The sequence below is a fragment of the Centroberyx affinis genome, unplaced genomic scaffold (genome assembly GCF_046629955.1).
Source record: "Centroberyx affinis isolate AG114_WGS23_722 - 3 ecotype Tasmania unplaced genomic scaffold, CSIRO-AGI_Caff_v1 ptg003633l_1, whole genome shotgun sequence".
NCBI lineage: Eukaryota > Metazoa > Chordata > Actinopteri > Beryciformes > Berycidae > Centroberyx > Centroberyx affinis.
Window position 1 is genome coordinate 132,182 of NW_027281543.1, and position 25,737 is coordinate 157,918.

The 25,737-nt window shown below is 42.1% G+C and overlaps 1 protein-coding gene across 1 annotated transcript; it reads left to right on the forward strand.

Annotated features, from left to right (window-relative positions):
* Positions 1–23,636, forward strand: LOC139661856 (uncharacterized). Its single transcript, XM_071540421.1, has 11 exons — positions 1–174; positions 352–461; positions 569–713; positions 927–1,081; positions 2,375–2,484; positions 2,704–2,827; positions 4,296–4,391; positions 5,361–5,429; positions 11,049–11,102; positions 15,500–15,652; positions 21,499–23,636. The coding sequence occupies exons 1-11, from the start codon at positions 108–110 to the stop codon at positions 21,667–21,669; spliced, it is 1,254 nt and encodes a 417-aa protein (XP_071396522.1). The 5' UTR covers positions 1–107; the 3' UTR covers positions 21,670–23,636.
* The last annotated feature ends 2,101 nt before the right edge of the window (positions 23,637–25,737 follow it).

Here is a 25,737-nt window from a genome sequence, read left to right on the forward strand (position 1 = left end):
TTCCACAGTGCTCTTTCCACGCGTGTTGTCCACACTTACCTTGGGAAGATATTCTGTTTTAAGGACAGTGGTTCTGGAAACATAAAAAAAAACAATTCTCCATCATTATGGGAGGACAGGCTAAGGGCAAAAAGAAAAACAAAACGAAGAGGAAAGACAACTGTTCAGACGGGGGTAACGTGTGAACTGGTTTCAAAATATTGCCAGCTATGTAACGTTATGTATTACGGACAGCAACTATATTAGCTGAAATGTAACATCTAACTATGCTTTACTTGATCTCCTCTCTTGATCTAATGACACAAAACTGACTAAACTATGTCTCTCTCCCTGCATCCCTCATCAAAAAAGATACAGGACTTGGTGGTTTGTCACCACAGGAAAGAATGAAACTAAGGATGCAGGAAAAAGCCAAGAAGAAGACGTCTGAGAAATACTCTGTACAACAGCTACTAGAGAAGGTCACAGTGACACTCACAGACATGTCCTGTATTTTTAATGTTGTCAGTTTTATCGTGATTTGTATCCACTGCATGTTTGTTAAACCCTGTCATCCTCTGCTGTACAGACAGAGGAGTGCATGGACAGTTTTGAGTTCGAGATGGCTGGCCGTTTCTGTCAGCGAGCCCTGGACCTGGAGTCCACTAACCTGCAGGCACTGGACATGCTGGGACACATCTACTCTGAACAAGGAGACACACAGAAAGCTAAAGGAATATCCTTCACTTAAGAGTGCTCTCTCTCTCTCTCTCTCTCTCTCCCTCTCTCTCTCTCTCTCTCTCTCTCTCTCTCTCTCTCTCTCTCTCTCACTGACTGACTGACTGACTGACTGAGAAAGCGTGTCCTTCTGCACATGACTGCATCAATAATGAATTTCTAATATTTTTGTATGTGGCCGGTTGTAACCTCCTTGACCCGATCTCCTTAAGTTTTTCTGCGTGCTGTGGAGCTGAGCCCAGACGAAGGCCACAGTAAGTACATGTACCTGGGACAGATCCACACGGGCAAGGAGGCTGTGGACTACTATACTAGAGGAATACAGGTCATAGTCTCTGCATTGGACAAACAAGCACAGACCACTGTGAGTACACACTCTCTCACACGCACACACACACACACACACACACACACACACACACACACACACACACACACACACACACACACACCCTTCATTAGTAAATATCCTTTACTTGGGTGTATGGGTAACCTCTTATAAAATTCTGCACCAACCAAGGGGAAAATGCCACTGGTACCCAAGGTTTATGCTAGTGTAATATTATTAATTTTCACAAGAGGGTGCTATTGGCCAATTAAAAAAAAATACAAAACAATCTTTGAAACGTTTTATTTTTTAAATGAAGCCTCGATAGTACAATTAGTCAATTAACATAATAGCTTTAACATGTAAATACAGACACATAATAAAATAAAAATCAACAAAAAACTAAAACAATATTTCTATATCACTAGGGAAAAACAGAGTACAAGAATGAAATAAATAAAATAATAATAAGGTGAGGGAAAGTGTGTATATATACAATATATAGTGGAAAAAGGCCACTGTATACAGTATGAAAGTATGCTATGTGCTTCTGTTCTGATAAATATTTAGTTATAGTATAGTACACTTAACAGTGTCTTCTTTTTTATTATCAGAGTGAGTGAATTCACAACTTGAATAAAAAAATGTAAAGAAGTTTTGCATATGTATAAAAAAAAACATCCATAAGAAAATGTATAGCTAAGTCAGCAACTTGCACATCATCATTCATCATATCATTTTCATAACAACAAATTATGTCTTTCAAAATAAGCGTGAGAAACATGCACACTTAAATCCCTCCATAAAGCAGCAACAATACTTCAATCATAAAACACATGTTGAATAGTTTTTTCTGTATCTTGACAAAATGAACATGAGTGAATATGAAACAGTAAGTAGTAAGTAAACAGTTAATTCCTTCATTGCTTACATTCAGACAAATTTACCCCTGGGAAAATGTTTCTTTTTGATTTGAAGGCATTGACACACATTAGTTAATCATTTCATCTTTTCTCAAGAACAGGAGGTTTGGTAGAAAGGAAAGCATCATCTTTTTTTTTTTAGTCCACATAATTTAAATAATCTTTAATCAGATGTAGTATCCCTGAGGGAATAGCTCCACAGACAAGATCACACTCACAAGGGAAACTATGCAATTCCATAAAATATTCCTAGGTTAAAAAACAGCTTTACATTGACTGTCTTTTGATTAATTACATTTGCCGTGGCTTTTCAGGAGCATCGGACACCCAAGTGTATTAATCTAAAATGGGTAGCAAAATCTGATTAGGCAAAATTCAAGACACCTGCCCTCCCCGCTCTGAGCAGGCGCAGGCTGGAGCTGCTGCCCCAGCAGATGAGGAACCTGAGCTCCCCACAGCGAAGGATGTTTGTGTGGCCTACTGCTCCGTGGCAGAGATTTACTTAACAGACCTCTGGTAGTGTAACACACACTGTCACACTCTGTCACTTTCTGTCCCATTTTATGTTATCGCTTTTGTAGTGAGATATGTATGAGTTGACCCTTGTGTGTGTGTGTGTGTGTGTGTGTGTGTGTGTGTGTGTGTGTGTGTGTGTGTGTGTGTGTGTGTGTGTGTGTGTGTGTGTGTGTGTGTGTGTGTGTGTGTGTGTGTGTGTGTGTGTGCGCGCGTATGTAGCATGGAGGAGGGAGCCGCAGACAAGTGCAGGGAGTTCATTGAGAGAGCATTGCACTATCACCATGACAACCCTGAGGCTCTACAGCTCATGGCCAGTTACCTGTTCAGTACTGAGCAAAACCAGGTCAGTCCACACACACACACTCTCTCACACACACACACACACACACACACACGCACACACTCAGGATGAGTTATCACCACATTAAAGAGGGAATCTGCTGAGTTAATTATTCTGAGCAAATTGAATTGTATGCCATTAATCAGCAGATGGACACTTACATTAACACGCACACACACACACAGACAGGTCATGCAGATAGGAATGTTAATTACTGGGCAGATCATCCAGGTCATATAGAGTCATCTGATAAAGAGAGAGATGAGAGAGTCGCCTGTTGGACTCGTAGTGGAGAAGAAGCCACAAGACTCTTCTGAAGTATCAGACACAGTTCGAACGACTGTCTGAGAAGAATACTTTCTTTATTTGAGTCATTTGTGAAAATTGTAGATGTTCAATAGAAGGCTCAGACACAATGTTCCTCCTCTACAAAATTTTATCACAGGCAGACGAACAAGCTTCAACTCAAAATGTTTGCCTTTCTGTAAGAATTTTTTGTGGAGCAGTAATGTGTGTGGGCATACGCACTGTTTTACCTTTGTTTGAACGGTGGAAGTGCAAAGCAGTTTTTGGGAAGAAAAAAAAAAAAGTTTCCGCTAATTACCTTGGAGTTATTCAGAAAGGTCACTAATGTATGCTTGAATTGAAAAAAGATACATGACATCCTCATCCATCTATTATATTACAAAAAATGTGCCATGAATGAAATGATGTCTAGCCTGGCATATCAGATCTGAGGACATAGTAATCCTCTTCCCCTTTTCCTGGGAATGAATACATATTATGCATTTCATTGTGCTTTTTAACTTCTGCTGTCTGATGGATGCCTGAAAAGAAGTTAAAATTAGTCTCCATGCTGCCACCATCCCTCAAATTGAGGAAATAATTTGACATTTTTTGCACCGTAAAAAAAAAAAAGTACAAAATGCCTCAGCTGCCTGTAAGAATGCCAAACGAAGTGATGGAAGGTGAAGTGGACCTGTAATGCCGGGACTAAGCCTTAGGGGTCAGGCTGGCTCCAATCACACCTCACAGCTTCCCGCATACAGAAAATGAAGAATTCTATTTTTCAACACTCTGTACTCCATTTAAAAAATACATAAATAACATAAAATACAAATATTAATAATCTGAAACACTCTTCAAGGTTCATCATTCAATATCTATGAAATAATGAGGATCCCGTCAGTAAAAGTATGCCCATTTTACCAACAAAGGGCTTAAATTGCTTAATATCCTAACATAAGCACCAAAAATGGTTCTATTTATTTTTTTTACTATCAGTCATATTGAAAGAGAAGATGTAAGTTGTTTCAGATATTGGATATCCTGTTTTTGAATGAAGTTCTTCAAATGCTTCCACTGTGTAGTTTCTAGCCACTGACTCATTTATGTGTGTGTGTGGTTGTGCACGCATGCGTACGTGCCGGGGCGTACATGTTCGGTATATCATGTGTTTTGCTGTGTTCAGGAAGGCAGAGACTACCTGATGAAGAGTGTTGGGGCGTGGCTGCCTGCCCTCAAACAGAGCGCCGCCTCTCCCGGCGCAGAGGAGGAACACATGCAGGTGAGTCGGAGTCCTAGTCTGCGTTTCTCTGACAGCATCCAGCCCTCAATAAGATCCCGGTTTATTTATAAAGTGCTTTCAACTAACAGATTTGTCACAGTGTGCGCTGCAGCAAGCACAAATAGAAGGACACAAATAGAGATAAAAAAAAAAGAGATAATAAAACAAGGGATAATAAAAATATTACATGGAATAAACACATTGCAAACTACAGTATGTGTGCGTGCATACACTACCAGTCAAAAGTTTGGTCACGCTACATTTTTCTTTATTTTTTTTACTATTTTCCACATTTTAGAATAATAGTAAAGACATCAAAACTATGTAATAACACAAGTAGAAGCATGCAGTGACCAAAAAATGTTTAAACAAATCAAATAAAAAAAACAAACTAAAGTAGCCTCGCTTTGCCTTGATGGAAATGCAAAGGCTTTAGAAAGAAATTCATACATCAGATATCAACTTCACTATTTATATTTGTCTGAGAAACAAATTTCAAGAATTTAAGCATTGGCCTTTAGATCAAAATGGCTTTAAGATAATGAAAAACGTAGTGCATTCAATAAGCTGTGTCCAAACTTTTGACTGGTAGTGTGTATGACTGTCAATGGCAGACTGCAAGGAGGTAGGCAAAGGGAAAAGAATGGCTGGTAAAGTTGAAGCTGGAATAGGTTGTAAGGTGTACCAAATAAATGGGTCTTGAGTGAGTTTAGATTTAAATACTGAGCAATGGGGGGGTGATTTGAGGCAAAAGTCCCGGGCCGCCGCTATTATGACTCTCTTATCTTCCGGAGCAGGCCGATCTCGACTCGGCCTGCCAGCACTTGGGGTGTGATTAACAGCCACATAGCCGTGAAACGTTTTGTACCTGGAAATTGGATCGAGTTATTATCAGACAAAGGAAGAACTATGTTTGAGGATGCTTTTATAATCTCACTGTGGGTGTGGTGGTGTTGTCCTCTGCTCCAGAACGAGGTCCCTCCGTACGAGTCTCGCATCACCACAGCCAAACTGCTCATTGAGACTGAGGAATATGAGGTAAAATGTTGTGTGTGCTTCTTCTGTTTTTGTTCCGTCTGTGTATGTGTGTTGGTGGGTGGGTGTGTGTGTGTGTGCCAGCATGTGCATTTGTGTGCTTCCTTTCTAGTGAATAGCGCAGAGGGTGGGAAGGCCATGCCTGGTCTTTATCCCCTCCAGAGTTCAGTGTCAATAATAGAAGAGTGGTATTTACAGAGAGAGACCGGGGCAGGGGGTGCAAGAGGGAGGGTAGGAGGAATGGGCAGACGGAGAAGGAATAGAAAGAGGAAGGAAGCCGAAGCTGAACTGCACTATCTTGATAAATTGCTGCCATATCTGTGATCCAGCACACTTGTCTACTAAATCACTCATCAAATTTCAGTATTAATGGCCTTGATTTTAGTAGCTCAGTGCCTTCAGTTCACTGCAAAAACCCTTAACAGTCATTAACGCTTGAAGCCATTTTCTGTGATTACTGCCATGCCAACAGCGGTTCAGCTATTTTCTGTTGTGATCCAGTGATTAATTTGTAGTCATTCTCATTGAGCGGTTTATGGTTATTACTGACGGGAAATGAGAACAGTGTCCCTTTTTTCTCAAACCCAAACGGCTCAGCTACAGTCACAGTGCCTGTGTGTGTGTGTGTGTGTGTGTGTGGGAGATGGGCTGTCAGGTATATCAGTAAAATGACAGCGTCTCGGTCCACAGTTTCTGACATGTCGTTTGTCTTCATCCTCCTGTTTGTGTCATCAAGCCCAAAACACAAACTGCACACACTCTGAGTGCTTTATAACGTGAATATTTTTTCGGTGTGCGTGCGTGTGCGTGCGCGTGCGTGTGCCCGTGTGTGTATACACTTCCAGGCACGCGTGTGTGCGTGTTTGTTTTTAGCCATCGGCTATTTGAAAGTTTTTGACGGAAATTGACTTTATGGGTGGAAGTAGAGGAGAAGCAAGCTATTTTCTGTCTGTCTCTCCATCTCCCTGACTGGGACTTAGCCGGATTTGATAGGAACATCCCCTCTTTTCTCTCCTTCCTCTTCCTTCCGTCACACACATACACACTCACGCATTCTCTCCCTCTCTCCCTCTCCATCTCCCCTCTCTCTCGCTGCCTCTCTCTCTTTCTTTTTCCCCGTTGATTTTTTTTTTACTGTGCTTTTGGTTAGTGTTAGTGTTAGTTTTTTACTTTCTGCTTATGGGCAGATGTAGTGCAATCTAAATGCTGCTTACCCTGACTTATGCACTGGTTTCTAAATGGATTTGTAAGATGAGGAGGTCAATAAATGAGCCTCTTAAAATTTAATTCTCTCTCACGCACACACACACACACACATTCTCTCTCTCTCTCTCTCTCTCTCTCTCTCTCTCTCTCTCTCTCTCTCTCTCTCTCTCTCTCTCTCTCTCTCTCTCTCTCTCACTCTGTCTGTGCAGTATAAATCTATTCACAACTCCAAACTGCGTAAAGTTGTGTGCTTCCAGTGTGTAGAGCTGTCAGTGTGAAGCCTACATTTTCAGAGTGTCTTTTTTTTCAGTAGTGCTACCGAATATTTTCTTTGGTCACACCAGTGCAATCTTAAAAAACATCTTTTGAAAGTCTTTAAAACATTTTATTCATGATTTTGCCCTAAGAAAAATACTAAATTAGTTTTCTAAAGCTGTATTGACTGAGAGAGTATTGGCTATTTCTGGCAAATACTATTGTATTTTAGAATAGCAGAGGTGTTACAGCTCAGCTCAGAGCTGCTGTCCTGCTGTCCTTGCCTAAAACCCACCAGTCTCTCTTGGTTGGTAGTCAGGTTCTTTGGAAACTGCCTGAAAGCAGTTTGGCCTCATGACGCATTCGAGCTAGTATTTGCTTTGGGTTTGAATTGCAGTAAACCGATGTATTAGCCTGCACAACCCAAGCAAAATAATTTAATTAAAGGCATTTCACTTTTTCATGGTTTGAATGATAACAAAATATAATAAACACAAACTATTAAACTGTTGTGGGTAAATAATAATCTATGTTAAGAAAATTCTTTGTCCAATAAATATAATGTAATATAAATATATCTCAGCCATGACTTAAGAAAAATATTTCCATAATATTATAATCAGACAGAGGTGATAAGCCAAGGAGAGCTTGCTTTTGGATTTGTGGAGAAACATGTCGTTAAATTTTTGCTGCATCCAAGTGCAATCAGAAATTACAAGATGAATGCACATGAACAATCCAACAAAGCAATACATTTGACTGGGAAAGTGGGATTTTTTTATGATACCCGAGTTACCAAGATGTGATCTTTAGGGGGCGGAGAGCATGGAAACCATGTCAACCACTGTTAGTAAAAGTGATGCATTAAATTATGTTATTTTCTGGCATTCTATGTAAATAATTAGCACAGAGAAAATATAGAATGACTTTGGGCTAATAAATTAATTAAAACATCAATTACATGCCTGCTGCTCTCCTCTTCAATCTTCTGCTGCAGCACAAAGTGGCTCTGTGCCACTTCATTTCGAAAAAAAAACAAACAAAAAACGACACGACAGCCACCAAAAATTACATTTGTTTCATGGTCCATTTTTTCTTTGGATTATTTCCGAGGAGAAGCACTTGAACGCACGTCAATTCATGTTTACAGCTGCCGAACCTGTAGTTGAAGCAGCAGCTCATGAGGAGAGCTGGAAGGCAGCATAAGTGAGACAGCTGTGTAGGTGTTTATGTCCAGTAGCCTGACATTATGTTTTGGATTTCTGAATCAATTTCTGATTCAGTGTGTGTGTGTATTGACCTATTGATTTTTTTTTTTTTAATACAAACTAATGGACTATGCAATATCAGAGCCCTATTTCAGAGATCAGTGTTGTCAGATAGAACATTACATTGATCACTAATATAAAACAGGCAATTAAACAAAGCAATTAAAAAAACAATTAAACCCCTCATCTCACTCACATGCGCACAAACACACACACACACACACACACACGCCACACACACGATCATAATCATCACCCGTCACCACCACTAGTTCACATGCCACACAACAGCCAGACATACAGACACCATCTCCTTGACAACTGGTATGATTGTCACAGCAGCTGATAGCTAGTTGCTCTCTGTGTGTTTGTCAGTCTTGTTTACTTTCATGTTATTCGCTTGAATTTTGCTATTCTTAAATTTAGCTCACAATGAAGCGCAGCTTGTTCTACCCAATGCTGCTTGAGAGTACAGTTAGCACTGACATCCCCAGGATTTATTTACTTAAGTGTGCGACGTGTCCCTGTGTGTGTGTGTGTGTGTGTGTGTGTATGGGTTTCTGTGTGTTAGAGATACGGCCTGCCCTCGCTTGTAAAGTGATTTGTCTTTCTCCTGTCTCTGCTGTGCGCTCTGGTAAAATGATTCTGTTAAACAAAATTGCCTGAAGATTACACACAAGCACACGTACACACACACACACACACACAAACACACACACACACACACGCACACACACAATGGCTGTTATAAATGAGCTCCTCCCCAGAGTGCTGTTTTTTTTTTTTTTTTTGCAGGTCTTGAAGTAAAGGGGACAACATATAGTTAGGCGTGTGTTTGTGTTTGTGTGTGTCTGTGTGATGCACCATTGTTGTGCATGGACTGGTTTTGCATTGTTTATTAAGATACTTTTTTTTTTTATCCTTCTCCCTCACTTTTTCTTTCATGCTACCCCCCCTTCCCCTTATCTTCATGGGAATATTAATCTTGTTGTTGTTTAGAGTTTGAAGCGGCTTAAGAATCTCTGAATCTTTAATCACTAGCCTCTGGGTTGACCACTGTAGTTAGGAAGGAGAGTGAGTGGAGACGATATAATGGTTATCATGGCTCACTTATCCTGGCTTCCAGATATCTCTTGTTCTATTTTTGTTGCTCCAACACTGCCTGCTCCTATCAGTTGTTTAATACCCAGATAGATCTTTACTCCTATCTCTTATATCTAGTGCTTGGCTTGAATTTCCGTGCGTGTGTGTGTGTGTGTGTGTGTGTGTGTGTGTGTGTGTGTGTGTATGTGTGTTTGTGTGTGCACGCGTGCATTTGTGTTATACAATGAAAGTCGAGTTCTGACACTGGACATGAATCCATTCATCATCAGCAGGGATTAGGTGTTTTTGTTTGTGTATTTTTAATCAGTCATTAATTAATTAAGCACAATGGGCATTCAGCTGATAATTGGTCCAGCAATCAATCAACTGACTCCCTGACACACACATTTGCACACTCTCTTAACGAGATGCTCTCAATTAACCTGACTCTCCCTTGGTCTACACAGGCAACAGACCTCTTTATCGCCACTGGAACCACCTAGGCTTAATGAAAAGAGAGAGAACTCAAAAGAGCAGGAGGGGGAAAAAAAAATAAAAAATTAGGAAGCTCTCCAGCTAATAAGACTGCCTTAACAAGAAACAAGTACTGCTTGTTGTGCACACTTATTGTGTGTGCCTGTGTTGTTGTGTGCATGCGTGGTTGTGTGTGTGCGTGCATGTGTATGTGAGTGTGTTTTGGTGTTCTTGCCCTTCTCCACGGGTGATTGGCTAACAGTCGCCTCCAACCCGAGGTTGACAAAAATCAATATATCATCAGCTGGGGCCTCACACACACAAACACACACGCACACAAGCACACACACGCACTCACAGCCACAGAATCCGCAAGGAGAGAGGCAGAGGAAAACAAACACACAGCCTACTTTAGTCAAGGTCTGTTTTCTGTAACGGAAACTGTCCACAGTAACTGACCCCGACAGTGACTGACGATGGCAAAGGTCACCTAACATTCAACTCCCGCGGGACCCCTAACCTCGTCCACGAAACGCTACAGAGAGGGAATACAAGAAATGGCTGTGGGAGGAGGGGGGAGGGGTAGTTAGAGAAAAGTGAAGAGGTTGGATCAAGAAAATGGTCAGTGGGACTGTAGTGATAACGTGTGTTCTAACTCAGCTGGGATATTGATAGCAGCCTATTGAATAGCTGTTAGGTGTATATGTGTGTGTATTCATGAGGTGTTTATGGTTTCCATGGGTCAGGCTGAATTTGAGATTGATCAGCGCGTCCTACGGAGCGGGGCGGATGCTAAAGATATATTGGCTGTTTAATCCCAGTGAATGGATTAAGAGGGCTATCGAACAGAGTGGCCGAAGTGACTATCGACTGTGCGATAAGCACCGGTGTGTGTGTGTATCGACGGCCATGTCTGTTGTCTTGTTGTTATTGACGACATTGTCTATGGGAGACTGGCCTCGTAGAAGCTTATCAGACCCTCTGATCACTCTGATTGATCGAGCTGGCTGGGAGATGCACTGTGTGTGTGCGTGTGAAACTGAGAGCAAATGTGTGCACATCCATGTGTTTGCACCACAAAGTTTTTGTTATTGTGACAAAGTTGCAATAATGTTTCAGTTCTTCATAGAGATCATTGCAAATCTGTTCACTCTCTGACTCCTTTTTTTCCTCTCACTTTGTCTCTTCCTATCTCTATCTATCTTTGTTTTTTCTTTGTGTGTGTGGGTGTGTCCTGGTTGTTTTTTTGTACATCGTGAATTGTACGTAATGAAGAAATTTGACAATAAAATTACAATTCAAATTTTCTCTATCTATCTATCTATCTATCTATCAGACGGCAGTAGACGTGTTGGAGGGTCTCCTGGAGGAGGATGACGAGGTCGTCCAGGTGAGTGATGAAGATGCAGCTCTTTTTTTTTCCCAGTGATAAAATGTGGTGGTCAGCTTGGCTTCATGCATACTTTATTCTACATATTGCATCTTCATTGCCTGATGTGAACTCAGAACTGTCAATTTTCTGAACAAAATGAAACTCAGAAATGAAGGATTTAGGCAATATGTATAATGTATAATCTGGAGATGTGCACTGGGGTTTGGTTGTTTGGCTCCACTTGGTTTTGCATTTCCAGCATATCTGTCTCGACGAATTGATGATTCTTGTAAATTAACTCTGTGGTGTGTGTGTGTGTGTGTGTGTGTGTTACTGCTGGATGAGCAGGTTTAGATGGTGTCTTTGATGTGTCCTCTTGCAGGCAGGCTTATTAATGATACAGTAGGTACTGCTGGATCAGACCAAATTTTAGGCAAAACTTTGCTTTCATCACCACAGTGGGAAAGGAGGAGGCCTCAACCTGAGCAGCTAGACGCTTCTGCTGAAGCCACTCTTTTGTGTGTGTTGGTCTGTGTGTATGCGTGCTCTCAATGTTTATACACACACACACACACACACACAGAGTACGACTGAGAACTTGAATGCATTTTAGAGAGTGGCGTAAATGGCGGTATTTTCTGTGCTTTAGTGGGAGCTACGTGCTGTCAGTGTGCTCCAAATCCCCACTGTGAGTAGCAGAGGAAGTGAAGGTGTGCCACTGTGTGTCAGTTAGAATAACATGGCTTGCTCTCTCTCTCTCTCTCTCTCTCTCTCTCTCTCTCTCTCTCTCTCTCTCTCACTCCTCCACTCCCCCTCAGGCTCAGCCTCCCACACACACCCTTCAGCTGACAGATTGAGAGCAGTCATCAGGGGGCTGAACTTTTAAACTCGCTCCAGAGACGCACAGCTGTGACACTCGATCTGAGCAGGCCTACAGCCAATCATGTGTCTGCAAGTGCACACACATGCATACAGTCACCAGTTTTAATGGCCAGACAGTGTTTTGTCAGATCATATCCCAGTTGTGTTACAAGAGTCATATTAATGATGTCAGAAATATATCACACACACTCTCTCTCTCCATTATTCTCTCATGCTCTCTTTTTTCTCTCTCCATTATCCTCTCATACTCTCTTTTCTCTTTCTCTCTCTCTCTCTCTCTCTCTCTCTCTCTCTCTCTCTCTCTCTCTCTCTCTCTATTATTCTCTCTCTTTCCCTAAAGTGCGGCAGATAAGTTGTTAGCTCTCGCCTCCGTCTCCTTGCTCCTGTATATCTTAAAGTTGGAGCATTACTTATATAACGTTAAGTCTGCACAAACAACGGAGCTAGTTCCTTGCAAATCTTGTTTCAAAGGTATTCTGTTGATTCATGAGGCTTTTGTTCTTCCTTCAACGGCACCATATGGGAACTAAGATGTGCCTTCACTTTGAAATAGCTCTAGTCACAGTGATTTGATTGACATATGCAGCATTTATTTTATTATGTGTGCTTCTGTTTGGGTAGGGGGTAGGATAGAGTGGATTCTCTGAAGTTCTTAATTAGCTAACTGTCTAATATTAAAATTTTCAAGTGCGTATGCGAGAACATCTTCACCACATACACAAATATGTTCAAACGGACCAAGCGGACAGTTCATAAACTGTTTCAAAAGAGCCTCATTCTAGCAAAACCGTTTTGAGGACATAGGGTAGTTCTCATTTCTATTGAAGCAACAATTTCTCATTCTGAATTGAAGTGACCCAATTTCAGTCTTTCTCTTCCAGACATACAGATACAGACACAAGTAATGTTTTTAGCAAGTTCTGCATTCACAGAGAACTTTTCAGTGACAGAAAAAAACACAGAATCACAGAATATTTCCTCATGCATTCCTCGTTTGACCGGTTGCGTGTACTGAAAACAGCCAAGCTGCTGGAGCTGCGATCATGAGACTCATGGAGGCTACAGTCATCCAGCGCTGCCGTTGCTCTGATAAGCATGGCTGCAGGGGAGAAGCCTCCCACTCAGCATGCCGAGCGGCAATTCTGAATTCAGTGTGGCATGCCTTGATGTGTTTGTTAGCTAAATGGTTGATTTGGCAGAGGTGCAGGTCCCCACTGCCTCTGCCCTCGATGAATAATGAATAAAGCTAATATTCGTCTCTTGCTTAAAGAACAGTGGGTGGGTGATCTCTGGCCTTGGATGAGAGGCGCACACACACCTCCATGTGCAGTGAGAGTTGAACATGACTGTGTTGGAAAGAGCAGGCGTGGAGCAGTTCTTCGTGTGTATGTGATTATGCATGTAGAAGAAGAAAAAGCATGTTGCAGTTGACCTTTGATTTCAAAATCCATTTGTTGTTTGGAGATTTTTTTTCACATGGTGCAGGACATGGGCATCAGGAGCCAAAAACACTGTGCCTAGACACTAACCCTCAGATTTGTGCGTTCAGGCGTGCCATCGCCATGTTTGAGGGTGTCCCATTACCAAGTGAGCCAAATGAAGCGAGGGCGAGTGGCTGTTCAGCTCTCCGATGCGCCCTCGAAATTGAGGCAATTAAAGTGCTGGCTTTAAAGCAAAGGTTGCCCCAGTAGGCAGACCAGACTGAACTACTGCGGAGGACATAGCAGAGGAAGAGACAGCTTCCCACAAATGTAATAATATAGCTCTAAATTAATTGGATACAATTCAAATTAATTAATATTTAATAATAATAGTAAATAAAATAGATGTGGATTTGCCACATTTTGGTTGAAAACAATTATGTACAATAACAGGGATAGGAATTAAATAATGGGGAAACATAAAAAAATAAAACAATTAAAAAAAATAAAAATATATATATATATATATATATATATATATATATATTTTCCTCCAATATATGATACAATGGACTCATATAAAATGAAAGTGTAACCTCTCAGGTAGAAACATAAGTTTTACAATGATGTAATGCACCAATGATGCAACGCAGTCTTCTTGCTAGACAGTCCTGCACATCTCGAGTGAAATTGAAAACATATGCTGCAACTATGGCAATAGCATTTTACTCTGTAGATTTTTCATTCACAAATGTAAGTTCGTTAGCAGAAAACCCCCTTTTCATTTATTTTTAATTGACAGAACTATTTGGAATTTATTGCTGGAATGAAAAATAAATCTGCAAAACAACGTTGACAACATCTGTCTAACTGTATTTCCTTCCTCTCTAATGACTCCCTCTGGCAATATGTTTTTGTGGGATTTTTGTTTTAATGATTGTTGTCCTTGTTTTTCTTCTTGTATGACATCAACTATCTAATAAAGGACTGTTTTTAAAAAAAAAAAAAAAAATCTGTGGCAACAGCTGGCTGGTGACGTTCATGTCAACAGGAAGTGATGATGGAGGAAAGTGCGTCTCAGAGCAATTTATTCCCCATGTTGCCTCAGTTCCTCACCTGTGAGTGGCCCTGTCTGATACATCACTAACACTTAATTGAGTGTCACTCAAAATGAAGGGGGAGAATTTAGGGGCCGTAATGTGGCGGGGAGACAGTCAGTCAACAGACACTTAACTCCTAAAAACAACAGGCGCTCTCTCACCTTGTATTTACAGTCTTACAGTCAAGCAATATGATGGAGTCAATCTATTCTTCTTGACAATACACTGATGAATGATATGATTATCCTGGTTATAAGTAACTTAAACTACAGCAACAGTTGATGCTGCACTGTACAGCGTCTGTAGTTTTGCTACACCCAAAGTACTCGATTTATCAAAGCGGAAAGGTAATCATGTAATTGTGATAAATGTAGCCTACAGTATGTGAAGGTATAAAATTGAGAAAACAAATTTGGAAAAATAAATAAGTAGATAAATAAAAACATTCATCCTTGCATGTTTCCTCCTTTAGAAAGGGAAAATATTGTTCACAACACAAGCTGTGAGTGGGTATAATATGATTTGAAGTGCAAAGCAGATTTTTGCCAGAGGGAATTTATTTTTAATTCTATTAGAATGCCTTTGAGTAGATGGTTTTTGATAAAGTTCTTTGCATGGGCTTCAGAGAGAAAAAAAATTCCAAATACATTCTTTTTGAAAATGTGCAAAAAAAGTGAAGGGGGGTGAATCCATTCCGTAGCTATCTGCACATGTACACTTGCACTCATACAAACGTTTGTAAATGAGTGTCAGAGTTAGATGGTGTTGACAGGTATTATGTGAGAGATGGCTTGTCGGTGTCTGCCTGTGTGATTCCATGTTATACGTGCGAAACCTATTTGTCACAGGCGGATGTGTGGATTTCATGCAGACACTCCCTGAGAGTTACAAATCTGTTTCCCCCTGTCACAGCTCACTTACTGCAACAAAGAACACTTTCTCTCTGTCTGACTCTCTGTCCCCTCCCCACCTCCACCCCCCCCACCTCTCTTTCTTTCTTTCTGTCTCCCAGGTGTGGTATCTCTCCGGCTGGGTGTGCTACCTCCAGATGGAAAAAGCAAGGGAGCAGCAAGCGAGAGAGGAGAGAGAAACGACGGACGAGGAGAGGGAGGAGCGGGACGCACTGAAGGAGGCGGCCAGAACGTACCTGACCAGGGCTAAGAAGGTACTTGTGGTCACAGTAACCCCCCGTACATTCTCCCCAGGACCTCAGATGTCGCTGCTTAACGATGACAGACACAGAGCCTCTTGTGCATCTCTGAGATAAATACGATGCATTCATTCCTGAACAGTGCACTTCAGCAACTAAGGCGACAGATAGTTGCATCTGAAACGACATATAGGTGTGGCTGCTCTGAACCAGAGAAGGAGTTCATGTTGTCATGTTGAGACACTCCTAACTAAGCTGCATTATTGCCACAGCCTTGCCTTTCACTCTCTTTCTATCTTTCTCTCTCTCTGTTTCACTATCTCTCTCGCTCTCTTTCTCTCTCCCTCTCTTGCTCTCTCGCTCACGCGCTCACACACACACACACACACACACACACACACAGAGTGATGTGTCTCATTCATTCTGTCATTCTGTCAGCGAGCACTGCCTCCATGGAGCAGTGATTCATGTAAGTCTAAAATCCAATAGGCTTGTAAATCAGACAGCACAGACTGAGGGATGGCAGACCCCACCTCCTTTCTTTTCCTCTTCTCTACTTTCCTCTCCTTTTCACCTCTCTCTCTCTTTCTCTCCCTGCCTCCATCTCTTCCCTCTACAGATGACTAGGGGCAGCAGAGTGGCAGTATATTGATGCCTGTCTCTGGCCAGCAGTCTAGTGACAGGCCTGTCTAAGCAGCATCCACTGGGGATGTCGACGCCCGAGACAGGAGCGCGGTGGGCTTTGAGCTGCCGAGAGGGAGGGAGGAAGGAACAGTGGAGAGGAGGAATGAGGGTACAGTGCGTATAAAGCTTTGAGCTGCCATTTGTGTGGAGAGAGAGTTAATGAAGTAAAAAGAAAGAAAAAAGTCAAGAAAGAAAGAGAACTTAGTACTTAGGCATTTTTGCATGGAGAGAGCGAATACAAATTAAGAAAAAGGTGAAAGACTGGTAGAAGAATGGGGAGGCTTCAGAGCGTGACAAGTAAACAGCAGAGCTGTTTCTTTGCAGAGTGAGTGAAGCAACTGGCAGAGAATAATGTGAAAAGTAAATACACAGAGACCTTGGAAAGGTGAGGCAGAATGCAGTGATAGAATTACCCCCCATTTTATACTTAAATACTTAGCTGTGTGTGCTTTTGTTCATGTGTGTGTTTGTGCATCTGTGCATTGTGTAGTTGAAACCCTTCCCTTGTTTATATCAGAGCTTTGTTTCTGAGCGTCAATGTGAGTGTTAATTATTAACGATGAGTCAGTCTGCTAGTTAAAATGGGCTCCAACATGGAAATGAGGCCTCAAAGCCCAACGGCTTGTTTTGGCGCCAGTCCACTTCTCTGCATACTTTATGACTTTGCTAAGTAAGTGTGTGTGTGAGTGTGGGGGAGAGAGAGAGAGCATTTGTGTGTGTGCGGAGGCACACCTTATGTGGATGCACATATTTAATTATGGTTGTGTGTGCCAACTCGCATATCTAATTATTTGTTAAGAAATGTCTTCATTATTCATCTATTCTGTGATCGATGCACATGCACACACACAAGCACGCACACACACACACACACACATCGCATCAGCTGAGATGCTCTAAAAAGGGGGATGATAGGGAAGAATGGATGGGTTGAGAGGACAAGAAAGAAGTGTAGGAGAGAAGAGGGGGGGCGAGCAGGAGTGGGGGAATGAAAGAGGAGGCGAGGAGGAGAACAGATTGGATGTGGGGGTGTGTGTGTGGAGGGGGTGTAGTTGGTGAATAGTGGCGAGGGTAAAATCAATAGTAAACCGGACGTGAAATGGAATTTGAGTCTCAGCCAGATAGGGTGCGACGGAGGGAAGATCTGCAGTGTGTATGCACAGAGGACAATGCGTGTGTGTGTGTGTGTGTGTGTGCGTGTGCGTGCCTGCCCACATTTAAGTGTGTGCAGAGGTAGCTGGGGCAAATGGAGGTCAAAAGCTCTACTATTTGATGTGGCTGAAAGGGTATCCCATGGGCGTAGATTGTGGCTTGGGTTGGTCCAAGGTGTGTTTGTCATGTAATTTGAATGCCTTTCCCAACCAAGGCTGTGAACTGGAGGAGTGAAGTGTTAAGGTGTGTGTGTGTGTGTGTGTGTTTGTAGTTAGCCCCCTTGAGAGAAACAGAGTGCCGATGACATGCCCTGTTCACACTCAAGAAGGTCTAATCTCAGCCAGTCACACCCCAGCTTCCTCTGTGAAAGAGTGTGTGTGATTGTGTGTGTGTGTGTGTGTGTGCACATATGTGAACCACCGAGTCAGAGGGGTCGAGAAAGAGAGAATATACAGAGAGAATATGTGTTGAAGCCATGAATCTGATCACACCACACTTCCTATACGAGGGATATATAGCAGGAGTGCTCCATTTCTCTTGAAAAAGAGATGGGGAGATGAGGACTGAGGAGATGGAAGTGGAGGAAAGAGAGGAGAGTAGGATTTGGCATCACTCTGCCAGCAAAACGGTAACTGTGTGTGTGTGTGTGTGTGTGCATGCGCCTCTAAGTGGTAAGAGGTGAGCATATGAAGAGGTATCTATCACCTTGACTGGAAGGTCATTTCGAGAGGGAGAGAGAGAGAGGGCGAAAGAAAGCCAAAGATAGAGAGTACACAAGGAGAAAATGGTCAGAAGAGGAAGCTGGAGAATGAAGGCATTAAGAAATTAAACGAAAGAAGAGAGGTTAAGGAGAGTTGTGGAACAGGAGGTAGCGCTGCACAATTAATTGGAGATAATAGTATATTGCAATTTTATTGTGTAATTTGGTGATATTGAAGTGTTTGTTATATTTCCAATTCCCCTGAAAGTCCCGGTGTGTCCTCTTACATTACGTACGACCAATCACAAGCTTTGAATGTGCATCGTGCACCCATGTGACCAAAAGGAAAGCCAAAAAGGAGAAGCAGGCAGCTCAGTGGGAAAGAAAGACACCTTTCATAGACCATCTTTGGGAAAACAGAGCGACAAGCAGAGTGGAAAAGAATGTAACGACCCAATGTTAAAGAGGAAAATCCTTCTCCAGAGTCTGAACATGAAAACATTGTTTTAGCTACTAAAAATGGATCATTTGGAGTTACTTTTGGTTTTAAAAAAGTTGTGCATACAAGTACAGATTCTGTGGCATTTGCCTTAGGGTTGTAGCTGTGCCCAGCAGTAATAAAGTGGTATTTAGGCTATTTATTATTTTAAATTTTGTAAATAAGAACCACAATAAGAGTAACACAGTATGAGTGAAAACAAGACTTTGTATCTGCTGCTACTTTGAGAAATATTGCACTGAAAAAAGTGAAAAGGTAGAAATGTTAATGTGCAAAAATGCAAAAAAAAATGTTGTTTCCTGAAACTGAGACAAATAATCATGATTAATAATAATTATCACAGTATTTAGCAAAATAATCGGGATTATCATTTTTGCCATAATAGTGACAGGAGGTGAACAGTGATGGAATGATTATGCTTTCACCACATAATTATCCTGTCCTTATTCTGCCATATGAGATATAGAAAGAGAGGCAGGGGGCTAGCAAGAAATAGAGGTAAAAAGATCAATTTCTGCATCAAGGATACATTAGCTATTATTATCACTACTACATTATTATGTCTGCTGGACAAAGGCATAGCACTTTAAGATTATGTGCCATACTAGACCGTACTATAGATGTTCCCGAAGATCAAGTAAGGATGGAAAAGGGAATGAATTAAGGGGTATGTGCGTCTGTGCATGTGTGAATGCACCGCTGTGTGTGTGTGTGTGTGTGTGTGTGTGTGTGTGTGTGTGTGTGTGTGTGTCAGTGGTCAGGTGTGCTCTGGGCCGTAACGTAGGGCTTGAAACTAGAGCAAAGTGAACCATGGAAAAGTTAAACCATTTCGCTCGCACACACACACACACTCTTCCTCTCTCTCTCTCTCTCTCTCTCTCTCTCTCTCTCTCTCTCCCTCTCTCTCTTTCTCTAGGCAGCTCTCTGGGCCGTGAAAGTGAGAAGAGAAAACATAGGCTGTTGTAAATGAGAAATGCCTGTGTTTTTTGCCATGGCAGTGCTGATCTCAGCAGCGCTTGGTGCGGTGCGTGTAAAGAATTGCTCCTGTTTGTTTAGCTCGCTGAAAGCATCCCAATGAATAATCACATCCTATCTAGTGGGCACGCTACGCAATTGATTGGTTGTTCTCTACTAAATATCAGCTCATATAAATACACATAATATAGTATTCTGTGTTGCAGCACACATTTACACGCATGCACATACATAAGCACACATACAACATATTTCTCTTATGCAACTCATATGAAAGACCCCCCCCCCTCCCCCCCCCCATTCCCCAAGGCTATTCTGTGCAATTATTTTGGGTATTGAGCATAAGCCGAGCCTATTCAAAAAGCAAACCAAACTTATATTCAGAGTGCTTGTTGTGGATAAACATCTTGAGGCATTTTAGAGTGACACTGGCAGAATGAAAATCAGTGTTTTCTCCTTGTGTCTCTGGTGCTCTGAGGGGGCTGAGTGGGTCAGCTCTCCCCTGGTGTCAGACCCTCTGTCTTGGCCTGGGTCACACTCCACCTCCCTGGAGCTCCAACCTGCAGAGACAACATCCAATGCACACACACACACACAAGAAATTCTTGCACTCCAAATGAGTTCCCATGGGACTGCGTGTCTCCTGTCAGGACTTGCTGTTGCTTAGAGACTGTTCCCGGGGCAAAGCAGTCACACACACTCTTCTTCACTTTTCTGGCCTCGTTACACTTTTAGTAAGAATGATGGCGCTCAGCTGCTTATTGTCCGTGAACTCGAGTGACTGTGCATGTGTGTGCGCACATGTGTGTGTTATTTTTATGTACATTTGGTAGACTAAATAGAATAATGGTCCTAGATCATCTACTATTCCCACACTTTCTCCATTCTCTCTCTCTCTCTCTCTGTCTCGCTCCCTCGTTCCAATTTTGTTTCTGGAAAGAAAATAATAAATTGCTGTATCAGTTCCCTGTATACACACACAGAGAAACTCCTTTGTATACACACACACACAGAGACACACACGATTATGTTTGCTGTTCTTAGTGGTAGCACCAGTAGTTTTATCACCCAGCTCCACTTTGGGTTCAGTAATTACACACAAGCGGAGTATTTTACAGAGATAAATCTACTGGCTGCTTTCAGAACAGGACTTTTTTATCTTGCTCCTTCACAGCATATTTCACTGAGATAACTACTTCGATTGTGTGTGTGTGTGTGTGTGTGTGTGTGTGTGTGTGTGTGCGCGCGCGCGCACACGTGTACACCACATACCATATGTGCTTCAGGATACATTCGCGCCTGTCTGTGAGTATGTGTAAGTACAAATGCGTGTTTATCTTTGTGTGTGTGCACACGCATGTTGCAACAGCAAGAGGAAGATAAATGGTCTTTTTGTCTCCTGCGACTGAACAGTGTATCAAATGTGCTGATTTGCCAAATGAAAGACAAAAACTGTTTACCAGCGTTTTGCGAGCCATGACTGCCTTGCTGACAGAATGCAGCTGCTGTTGGATATTTCAGGCGGGCTAACCAGCGCTCGGAGACTTCAAACCTCAGGGCTGCTCACTTCCCTCATCTCCAAACTGCTGCTTACTGATGCTGTAGTGATGCACTGTTAACTTCAGTGACACAACGCTAGAGGAAGAGGAGCTTATGTAGAGAGGTTTTCTCTCACCATATCTCATTTCCTGCAATTCCTCCACAGCCAGTACAATATAATGACCCACATTAGGTTCATTATCCACATTTCTGCATTATAATTTACTTTCTGTCTAAAAAGCTCTCGTTTGTCCAGCGCACTACCCATCGGCCGCTTGCATCATGCTTTTTCTCTTTTCTCCTCTTTCACAGCTTTACAGTAAGCTGCGTTGTGATGACCAGCCGATGTTGGAGCATGTGGAGCAGCTGCTGGGGGAGCTGGGAGGAGAAGTGGAGGGAGAGGAGGGAGACCTAGCCTTGGATGAAGACTACGAACCCTGTAGTGACGAAGAGGACGAGGAGGAGGCAGCCATGGAACACTGACCACACCCTTGCTTTTACTCTTTTTACTCTGATTCTGTGTTTCTTCTCCACTTTCCCCGTCATCCTCCCTGTAGTTCTCCGAAGTGCCTTTTTTACTGGTTATCCTTTCACATCCATTTAATATTTTGCATAATCAACGATTAAAATTGTGCTCAAGTGAGACGTGCAAAAAGAATGTCATTAAATCTGAACTCTAACTCTGTCAGTTGTTTAATGCTTTTGGTAAAATAAGTGCACACTTGAGTAATTCTCCCTTGATCTCCTTGACAAATGTTGATGAAAGAAGTAATTTTTAGAGCTCTTCACTTCTCACCAATAGCAAAAGCAAAGCATCTTTGAATGCTCTCACTTCTCGCAGTCGCCCACGCATGACTTGCATAAGCAAACACACACATCCAAACAAACACATACACACGTAATGCATGCGTGTGCGTGCGCGGAAACACACACAAAGACAGCACCTTGATTACTTCAGCTCCAGCATAACAGCAGCAGTAGCAGCAGTGTTGTTCCTCTCAGGGACTCAAGTGGCACAGAGAGGCTGGAATCCTCAAGCAGGAAAATAGAGTATCTTGGGCTGTAAGCATATCAGAAAACCGTGTCCAGCAACAAACAGTTAATGCTCTCTCTACATATAAAGGATCTAATACTGTAAGTTTATGTGCAGTGTTTAGATTTTGATGCTATTCAATTTATTCATCCTCTTTGGATTGTTTTTTTTTCTTCTCGTTGGGTTCAACAAGACACAATAAAGAGAATTTGACATTCACTTATGCAGCATGCATTTCTCTCTGCTGGAGCATTCAAAGCTGCCACAAAGTCCCACAGAAAAGGAGAAATGGGCAACTCAGACTTTTTTAGAGTATCACACCACAGCCGTTTAAAATTCTCATAAGGGGTTTATGGGTTACTGTAATGGCATGGCACACTAATGGACTCAAAAATATTCACTTTTTTTTCCTTTTTTTGTGTGTGTGAGAGAGAAGAAGGGACTAACCCTGAGACAGGCAGACTCAGTAGATTTGAGCGGTAGACTCCGCTACACAGATGCAGTGCCTTGATCAGCTGCTGTCACTTGACAAAGAGGAGATTATAATGCTCTTTAGAACCAACAGCATACCTAACATAAATAGAAGATATTCACTGTGTGTCAAGGTACTGGGGGCAGGGTGGAGGTTGATGCTTTTAAAGTCTCCTTTGTGTCAATATTCAGTATAGTTTGCCACATTAAACACCTAGTATCTCAGGATCTCACACACACGCAGGACACCAACACATCTCTGCCCTCTGCCTTGACATAATGTGGAATTGACTAGCACAGTTTAATCAGCATCTATTTAATGTTGCCATTACTTTGAAGGCAAAAAAAGTTTTATCTAAAATGGACTATGTGCCTTGCTGGCTGTGCACATGGATAATACAGTATGTAGGACGGAACAGTCGTGATTTTCTCCTTGAACAATTCAAGCGCTGCTATATTTTTGGTGCATGTCGAGGGTTGCTTTTTAAACTGACATTTCCTCCTCAGATGCCTTCAGTAGGAGGACTATTGCATGTGACTTGCATAGTGTAACACACACACACACACACATGAACACACCACAGAGTATTTCTCCATGCACCATGCCTGTTAACAAACACAACACACCACAGGCATCGGCCGCTGAGCAGCCTCTTTGAAGAATTCCCTAACCGGTAAATGGGAACGTTATCAGAGATCCTGAGCCTGATAGTGACCCAGCTGCAAGCTGAGAGGCCTGTTCGGGAACACGGGGTTCAGATGCCACGAGCTGATTGTGTGTGTTTGAGGAGCGTAAAAATAAAGCTGAGAAGAAAAGTTAGTCATGATACTGAATCTCTGTATATATAGGCCACAGATTATCATAGCTTGATGTGATATGATGTGTTGTTATTTGTGTACTGGGCTTTGCTTTTCTTCCAGATACATTGTTGCCTATGATGCTTTGTGTGTGATAATTCAGTACCAGGAATAAAGCCCTTGAGGACTGTTTACCTGGAGCAATGCTGTCATCTAGCATTTAGCTATAAAATTAAAATGGGTTTTATAGTGTGTTTGTTACCGTGTATGTGTGTGTGTTACATTATGGTCGTGTTACTGCGTGCGTGTTGTGTGTTGCCGTGTGTGTCCATGCAGGTCATCTGCAGTGCTGTGTGATTAATGACTACAGGGGAGAGTGAACATCGGCGGTCAGCCCTTTCTGGTTATTCTGAGCTGACCTAGTGTGAGTGGACCATAGTGACACAAAGCCTCGGGTGATCTGAAAATCCTTGGCTATTCTTTCACCTGTACATCAGCCTCAGCAAGGCTAGAATATTTTCAGTTGCTGAGAGAGGAGACTGCTCTTTTTTTTTCAAGGACACATATTCAATCACCGGGAAAGGACACCCAAAATGTTTGTGGGCATTCTTTTCTGCCCCATGTTGTAATGGCTTTCTGAATGGCCTAAAGTGCAGTGGGAATCAGAATCATATGTATCGCCACGCAACAAATTTACTAGGTATTTGTTTTGGCGTTTCAAACGTGCAAAATTCATGAATACAAACATGCATAAATATAGATACATCAACACAAATTTGTGGGTGCCTGAGGGGCATGCATGTAGTAAACGGGTTTGGTTTTATGAGTGTTTCTGTGCATGTGTGCTACGTGTACTTCAAGCTATCTTTGGAGACCCCATCAGCACGTGTTCAGTCTCCAGGGAAACCAGCCCATAATTAGTATTTGTGTGTGAGTGTGTGTATGTGTTTTTTTAATAATCGACTGTAATGAGATGAGCGGAGGGGAGAATAATCCTGGATTAACAGCTTAAAAATGCATGTGTCGTCATAACAACATCCTGATTGGGACTTAATCATCGCAATACAGTCACACAAACACACACATTCTTCTCACTACCAATGCACACACACACCAACACCAACTGAGCTACCAGCAAATGGTGATTGTCAGTGCATCAGATAACTGAATGCTGCAAGCTGCATGTGCGCATGCCGCTCATCCTGTGTTTGTGTGTGTGTGTGTATGTGTGTGTGTATGTGTGTATCATTGACTTAATTAGAGAGTTAAGCAGGTTGCTCCTCTGAAGGGATTAAAGAGGAAATTATCAGAATCTGGAGAATTAAAGCTGAAACCAGTTAAACGGAAACAGGAGGAGGGAGATCAGGACTCGGAGGAAAAGGGAGTTTCAGAGGCAGTTCTGGGGCAAACACACACACACAATACGGTGTTTAGCCAGAATCCAAGATGGCTGCTGCTGTGTTTGTTTGAGAGTTCAGGCTGGATTCAATCTACCAAAAATCTCACATCCTGGTGGTACATCGTGGTAAGAAACAACATAAGGCATCCTCACCAGAGGATGATGCACCTGTAACAGTGGTGATGCTTTCCCAGCTACTTGAGCAACAGAAGGAATTCTATAAAGAAATGATACAACAGCAGCAAGAAAACTTTAAATGTTTTGTACAGAGATGTTCAGGGGTGGAAATCCAGCTTGGAATTCACCCAAAACAAGGTGGACACGGTGACAACCGAGCATAAGGAAATGGAAGCAAAAATAAAACTGCTTGAGAAGGATATAACTAAATCAATTGAGGAATTAGACACACTGAAGACAAAATTGGACTACATGGAGAACCAGTCGAGGAGAAATAATATTTTAATCGATGGAATTGCAGATGAAAAAGGAGAGAACTGGAATGAATCAGAAAGTAAAGTCCGAAACATGCTTGCAAGCAAAATGGGTCTAGATGGCAAAAACACTGAAACTGAGTGGCCAATATCAGGAGGGCGGGCGGCCCAGACAAATAATAGTCAAACTTCTGCGTTTCAAGGACAGACAGACCATTTTTTCATCTGCAAAGAGGCTGAAGGGCACAAACATTTACATAAATGAAGACTTTTCAGAGGCTGTGCAACAGAGGAGGAGAGAACTCTTACCCAAGCTGAAAGCTGCTCGTGAAAGGGGAGACATGGCCAGCTTAAAATATGACAAGCTAGTTATAAGGCCCAGGAGCAGAAATGCTCAAATATCAGTTTGAAAATGTGTT